This window comes from Triticum dicoccoides, chromosome 4B (assembly GCF_002162155.2).
Source record: "Triticum dicoccoides isolate Atlit2015 ecotype Zavitan chromosome 4B, WEW_v2.0, whole genome shotgun sequence".
Lineage (NCBI taxonomy): Eukaryota > Viridiplantae > Streptophyta > Magnoliopsida > Poales > Poaceae > Triticum > Triticum dicoccoides.
The window spans coordinates 191216445-191223421 of NC_041387.1; the positions used below are offsets into that span (position 1 = coordinate 191216445).

The window sequence follows — 6977 nt, forward strand, 5'->3', positions numbered from 1 at the left end:
CCGGAGGGGGATTCGATCACGGAGGGCTTCTACATCAACACCATTGCCTCTCCGATGAAGCGTGAGTAGTTTACCATAGAGTGACGGGTCCATAGCTAGTAGCTAGATGACTTCTTCTTTCTCTTCGATTCTCAATACAAAGTTCTCCTCGATGTTCTTGGAGATCTATTTGATGTAATACTCTTTTGCGGTGTGTTTGCCGAGATCCGATGAATTGTGGATTTATGATCAAGTTTATTTATGAATATTATTTGAATCTTCTCTGAATTCTTATATGCATGATTTGATATCTTTGCAAGTGTCTTCGAACTATCGATTTGGTTTGGCCAACTAGATTGGTTTTTCTTGCAATGGAAGAAGTGCTTAGATTTGGGTTCAATCTTGCGGTGTTCTTTCCCAGTGACAGTAGGGACAGCAAGGCACGTATTGTATTGTTGCCATTGAGGATAAAAAGATGGGGTTTTCATCATATTGCTTGAGTTAATCCCGCTACATCATGTCATCTTGCTTAATGCGTTACTCTGTTCTCATGAACTTAATACTCTAGATGCAGGCAGAAGTCGGTCGATGTGCGGATTAATAGTAGTAGATGCAGAATCGTTTCGGTCTACTTGACACGGACGTGATGCCTATATTCATGACCATTGCCTTAGATATCATCATAATTATGTGCTTTTCTATCAATTGCTCGGCAGTAATTTGTTCACCCACCGTAATAATTTCTATCTCGAGAGAAGCCTCTAGTGAAACCTATGGCCCCCGTGTCTATTTTCCATCATATAAGTTTCTGATCTACAATTCTAGTATCCTATTTACTTACTTTGCAATCTTTTACTGCTTCACCTAACCCTCCCTGGAGTCGGCTCTCTCACGAGCATGGACCACAATGTGTGCCCATTGCCTCGCACCATGCCCTAGATGATGACGCCGTGGACAAGTGGGTGTTCAACGACGCGGAGCGGAGCCCTCCCATCACTATGACACTGAGGTTTGAGACCATAATTAGAACATGAACAATTGTTTTTGTAAGACTTGGATATACTATTAAGACAAACTAATTCATGTAGCCTTTTGCTTCAGTATAACCAAACACTTGTTGTTTTCATGTCCTGCGTGATCCCCCGCTGCTTTGAAATTTTCCGCAGCCACTACTGCATATTTACAACACCTGGTGTTGCAATATTCGGTCAAGTTTTTATTGGAGCAAGTTTTACAAATTGGATAACTGTCAGAGCTACGTTTTGGGGTCAAAAAGTGAGGGACCATGGCTGGTGCCCTATTACAGTGTTGCTATTGAGATGTTCTAACACCCTAAACATGATTTGTGGAAACTGGTTTGGTGAAATCTTCAAGTGAACCCGCTCAAAATTTCATACTTTGGTCTAAACTAGCACATATGCCTGTGCATTGCAATGGGAGAGATAGTTTTTTTACCAGAAGCAACGTGAGAGAAATGATGTGTCCTTCGAAAACAGTCTCCGCAGCGGTGGACAACAGAGCAAGGAGTTGCAGTCTTCTTGCGGGTCATGTTTGGCACACGAGATCATTGATAGTGGTGGGGTTTATCGGCGTCTCCTACGACGACGTAACCACATGGATTACTAACTACATCGCATAAATCAAAGATCCAATAACGGGCTGCTAGCTAGTTAGACAAACGTGTCCCAATAACCAATGGCCAGAGTGAATATTTAACAACATAATGCAGCATCAAATTCGAAGCATTTTTTAAACTTTTAATAAAAAATAATGATGAATTTCTGAATATCCTCCGAAACATGAATATATATTTTTTAAATTCTAAACATTTCCGAAAAAACATGAATTGTTTTCGAAATTGGAAAAAAAATTAAAATTCAAAAACGTTTTCTGAAAACATGAAATTTTTATAAAAAAGATGAACATTTTATGAATTAATGAACAATATTTTTAACTGGGAACATGTTTTGAACATTCATAATTCTTTTCAAAGATGTGTTTTTTGATGCAAAAAGTATTTTAAATTTGTGAACATTTCAGTAAAACAACAATATTTTCGAATTCAAACATTTTTTAAATGAGAAAACAATTATTCAAATTCCTGAATAAACATTTTGGAAAAATTGTGTGCATTTTATTTATTTTGAACAAATTTCGGAATTAGATTAATGTAGAGATCCGAACATTTCTCAAAACAGGAACTTTTTGGAATATTAAACATTTATCAAAAATTTGAGCGAAATATGAAATTCTGAGCTTTTTCTGAAATTTTGAATTTATGAAAAAAGATAAAAATAAACTAAACTTCGAAGGGAAAAAGGGTCAAAAGAAATAGGAAAGAAGAAGAGAAAGGAACGTAAAAAACAGAATATGGAATGAAACGAAAACGAGCTGGCCAAGTAATGGGCGACATGTGCGAAGCTCTGACTATTTAACGCGCTGTGCGGCAAATAGGTCGGCTGGCGTCGCTGGGCCTCAGCGCGCAGCCCAGGTACGAAATTCAGGATAAAACGTTTTTCTTTTCTAGCAGATGAACGCTTAAAAATTTAGTACCGCCTCATCAAATAAAAAATACAATTTTGTTGGTGAACGGATGAAAATGTCAGTAACCAAGGTACAATTTGCTTTTCTGGGTTTTTTTTTGGGAAAGGATTAAATCTATTATAAAAATTCATCAAAAGTAGAAAGCATCTCTAATGGAGCGAGACACCGAGTGGCAAGCATTCTACGGCTCCACTACTGACATATAACAATTTCTGAATTTGTAATATTTTCCCGATTAGGCTATTCAATTTAGAAAAATATAAACTATTTATCCCACAAATAATAGCTATGCTAAGTTTTGGCTCCTCGACTCTAAAACCACACAACTTGATCCCTGATCTTTTAAACCGACTACCCAACACAAATTAAGAGGTTTTGACCAATGACTGGGTAATGATTTCGTATATGTGGAAAGTGGCGACCCAAAGAGCACAAAATAGTAGAGTAATTTTTAGAGAAAGATCATACTAACTTTGATCGGAAAATAGAGTACAAACAGGAAGCCGTTTCCTCGCCGGAGTTCACCAAGGGGAACGGTCGCCTAAACAATCGCCCTTACTTTCTGGAGCAGTTCCAGCGAGCGAGCGTGGGGTCTGAGAATTGTGTAAGCACAAAAAAGCTGAGGAAGTAAAAGTAGACTTTCTCTGATCTATCATCTCCATGTTTATAGGAACGTCTGTTTAATAAGCACGGTTCTCACTGAAGAAAAATGTGTCTAGATAAGAAACGCCGAGCCAATGATTTTTTGCCATATATATATAGCAACGCGAAATTTGCTGTATTAATCCATCATTTGATTCAACCATCTTATAACTGAGAAATCTACAGGAACAGGACGTTCCCTTTGACACTGAAGGTAGTACAAACTATTCAGCAGGATGCTGAATACTACTCTATTAATTACTGATAAGCTAACATAGGAAAAATAAAAGAATGAAACCGTCCTAAAACGCCGCAAAAGAACCGAGGAAAACTAATCTAAGTAGAGAAGTTGATCTTGACGGGGAAAGACACCGACGACGGCGACGACGTGTCACCGTTCTCAAGGAGGACGGTGCTGACCCCTGACGGCACGACGGTGTAAGCCGTCTTCTCCACGATGCCAAACGCCTCGCACACCTTGAGCGAGAACCCCACGGTCGCTGCGCCGCCCTCCTTCACAAACACCCTCTGGAACGCCACCACCTGCTTGATGGGCGCGCCGGCCACCTCGGGCGGCGGCACAGTGTACACCAGCACCGTGTGGCTGCCGTCCACGTCACCGCCATTGACGACGCTGACGTTGAAGTCCACGGTCTCTTTGCAGGAGTGGCTCGCGACGTCGATGGCGGGGCAGGACGGTGTAGCGTCCACGGCGCCGGCCTTGTAGCTGAGCCGCTTGCAGTGCCCGCCGGCGGCGAGGGTGACTGCGGTGCCGTTGCCAGCGCTGGTCTCGTATCGGAACTTGGTGTAGCTCAGGCCGTGGCCGAACCGATAAAGCACCTCCGGCCCGTCGTAGAACTTGTACGTCCTCCCCGGATATCCGTGGTCCGGCCGCGGCCGTAGCTCCATGGACGTCATAGGAATCTGGTGGATGTACTTGTTCTTGAACCATGTCAATGGCAGCCGTCCTCCTGCTCGATCATGCAATTACATCAGAAGGTTCTAGCGATGTGTCAGAAAATCAGAATCCAAAATTAATTTGATCGGAATAATAAACTTTGCATCTTTCTTTACCTGGACTGTATCTTCCGAAGATGACATCAGCAATGGCGTTGCCACCTTCCCCACCAGGGTACCCGGCCCAGAGGATGGCGCCGATCTTGGGGTTGCCCTGCGCGAAGGAGATGTCGATGCCGCCGCCGGACAGGATCACGAGGACGATCGGGTTAGGCGATGCCGCCGCGATATGGAGGATCTGCTCCGTCTGGTTCTTGGGCAGGAGGAGATCCTCCCTGTCGTTGCCCTCCCTCTCGATGTGCATGTTTATGCCACCGAAGTAGATGGTCAAGTTTGCGTCGTGCGAGATCTTCACGTCCTTGCTTATGCCATCTCGCGGCGTCACGTACCGGCAAGGCGGCCCTGCATTTACAAATTTCATCCAAGAGAATGTGTAACATGTGAGTAGGTCATGTGTCGTGACATGTGAGGTGTACGTAGTACAGCAGCAGCTAGAGAAGGGCTGATCACCTGTGTAGTCTCCGTCCATGATCTTTTCAGGCGCCTCGGCATGTGGGCCGCGGACGGCCACGGCGCCGAACTTCTTGGGGTCAAGGGGGAGCAGGCCGCCGTGGTTCTTGAGGAGCACCATGCCCTGTCTGGCCCCGTCGAGGGCGAGGCTCCTGTGGTCGTCGCTGCAGATGTCCTTCTCGTTGAGGGACTCGTACCTGGGCATGCCGTCGAAGTAGCCGAGCCTCATGAGCGTCATGTAGAGGTTGGTGAGCGCGTTGTCGACGTCGGACTCGCGCGTCTTGCCCTTTTGGACGGCTTCCAGGCCATAGGTGGTGAGGAAGTCCATGACGGGCTTGCCGTTCTGCACGATCCAGCTCTCGCCGCAGTCGAGGTCGAGCCCGGCCTTGAGCACGGCGGCGGTGGACTCGACCGCGGTGTAGCCCAGCCATGTGGCGTTGTCGGTCATGACGCGCACGGCGTCGCAGTCGGAGACGATGTAGCCGTGGAGGCCCCAGTCGCGGCGGATGGTGCCGGAGAGGAGGCGCGCGTCGGCGCAGGCCGGGATGCCGTTGACGCGGTTGTAGGAGCACATGACGCTGCTGACGTCGCCGTGGCGGACGCACATCTCGAACGGGCGCTGGAAGGTCTCGACCATGTCGCGCTCCTCGACGCGGGCGTCGAACTTGAACCGCGTGTGGCCGTACCAGTCGTCCACGTCGTAGGCGGCGTAGTGCTTGCAGCACGCGGAGGTCTTGAGCGGCCGGGACATGGGGTCGGAGGCCACCTCGTGGCCCGGGACGTCCTGCATGCCGCGCACGAAATTGACGGCGTAGCGGCCGACGACGAAGGGGTCCTCGCCGGGCGTCTCCAGCGCGCGGCCCCACCTCGGGTCGCGCACCACGTTGATGTTGGGGCTCCAGTACGTCAGCCCTCCCTTGCCCAGGTTGTACATCGCTCGGGCCTCCGTCGAGATCGCCTGCCATGCCACCAGATCTGTTGTTAGACGCACTCTATATGATGAGATATTATGAAAAAGAGCAGACGTGGCACCGACGACACGTAACGTGCGTACCTGGCCGATGGACTGCCAGAGGGACTCGTTGAAGGAGGCGGCGCTGTTGATGACGTTAGCGAAGACGGTGCCGTTGAAGACGGCGGCGCGGCCGGAGTGGAGACGCGGTTTCTTGGGGTCGTCGAACTTGGTGGTGGGGCCGGTGCTGGACAGCCCGTGTAGCGCCTCCGACCACCACTTGTACTGGGGAAGGCCGACGCGGGGCGCGCCGTCAGCCCAGTCGCCGAGGTTGGACACCTTCTCCTCCACCGTCATCCAGCCGATGAGGTCGCGCACACGGTCGCCGTACGGAAGCGACGCGTTGCAGTAGCGGTACTTGGACATGTCCAGCCCGGCCGCCATGAACCGGGACGCGTCGCAGACCTTGGTGTACACGGCCTTGCCGCCGGTGGCGCCGCCGTCGGATTGGGAGGGGACGGCTCGAGAAGAGGCGCGCGGGATGCTCACTGTGGTGCCTAGGAGGAGGAGGGAAAGAATGGATACGTGCATGGCGGACGACGCCATTGAAGGTTGGCTCGCTACGTACGTGTTGCTGATGATGATGCATGGTGGGATGTGGAGCGTGTATATATAAGATCGAGATCGAGATCGACTGGAGGGAACTAACAGATTATCGAAATTTGAAACCTAGTTCTGCATGCACGGCCGGAAATGATGCATGGATAGATAGATAACTCATCGAGTTGTTTGTTTGTTTGTTCGTTCGTTATACAGAGTGTAAACTGTTTTTTTTTGTTGGATATTTTCACTCACGTCACGGTCACGTGTGGATTGTACGTGCGGGTGCTGATAAAAGTGGACGTACCGTGGTGGATAGTAAAAAATTTTTTGGCGGGTAATACGCGCCGGCGCGCCGGCCGAATCTTTCGGCCGGTCCACTGGCGGTCCTACGATTAAAATGATTCATACCGTACGATTGACTTCAAAAATGAATCGTTGTCTTCCTCCTAGGCTCCTACTCTTTCAACGCAGAAAAAAAAATCCATCTTCTACTATTGACGTCCCTACAGCAACCATGCACTCCATGGATATGAGAGTGCCGCCGGCTCGCCGCCACTCGCCTTCCCCACCGGTTCCAGCAGGACGCCTTCCTCGCCGGTTTCAGCAGGGCGCCGTCGCAGCATCCAGTCGTCGCCCTGTAGCAACGTCCGCCATTTTGCAAGACGCCTGATGCCTCCGTCCTTGTAGCAACTAGTCGCCGCCATAGTAACACGCCTGTCGCAGCAGCACC

At 48.8% G+C, this 6977-nt stretch overlaps 1 protein-coding gene across 1 annotated transcript; it reads right to left on the bottom strand.

The window, feature by feature from the left end:
• Nucleotides 1-3267: 3267 nt before the first annotated feature.
• LOC119293531 (probable beta-D-xylosidase 2) lies at nucleotides 3268-6292 on the bottom strand. The gene is made up of 4 exons (XM_037571984.1): nucleotides 5747-6292; nucleotides 4693-5650; nucleotides 4240-4584; nucleotides 3268-4136 (listed from the first exon to the last, which is right to left on the bottom strand). The coding sequence occupies exons 1-4, from the start codon at nucleotides 6248-6250 to the stop codon at nucleotides 3502-3504; spliced, it is 2442 nt and encodes an 813-aa protein (XP_037427881.1). The 5' UTR covers nucleotides 6251-6292; the 3' UTR covers nucleotides 3268-3501.
• Nucleotides 6293-6977: the final 685 nt, after the last annotated feature.

Bases quoted from the DNA above. Each gene is read 5' to 3' on its own strand.
- LOC119293531 (XM_037571984.1), bottom strand. From the start codon at position 6,250: ATGGCGTCGTCCGCCATGCACGTATCCATTCTTTCCCTCCTCCTCCTA. The intron at 5,651-5,746 runs GTACGCACGTTA...GTGGCATGGCAG, and splicing joins TCTGGCAGTCCATCGGCCAG to GCGATCTCGACGGAGGCCCG. The intron at 4,137-4,239 runs GTAAAGAAAGAT...ATGATCGAGCAG, and splicing joins CTTCGGAAGATACAGTCCAG to GAGGACGGCTGCCATTGACA.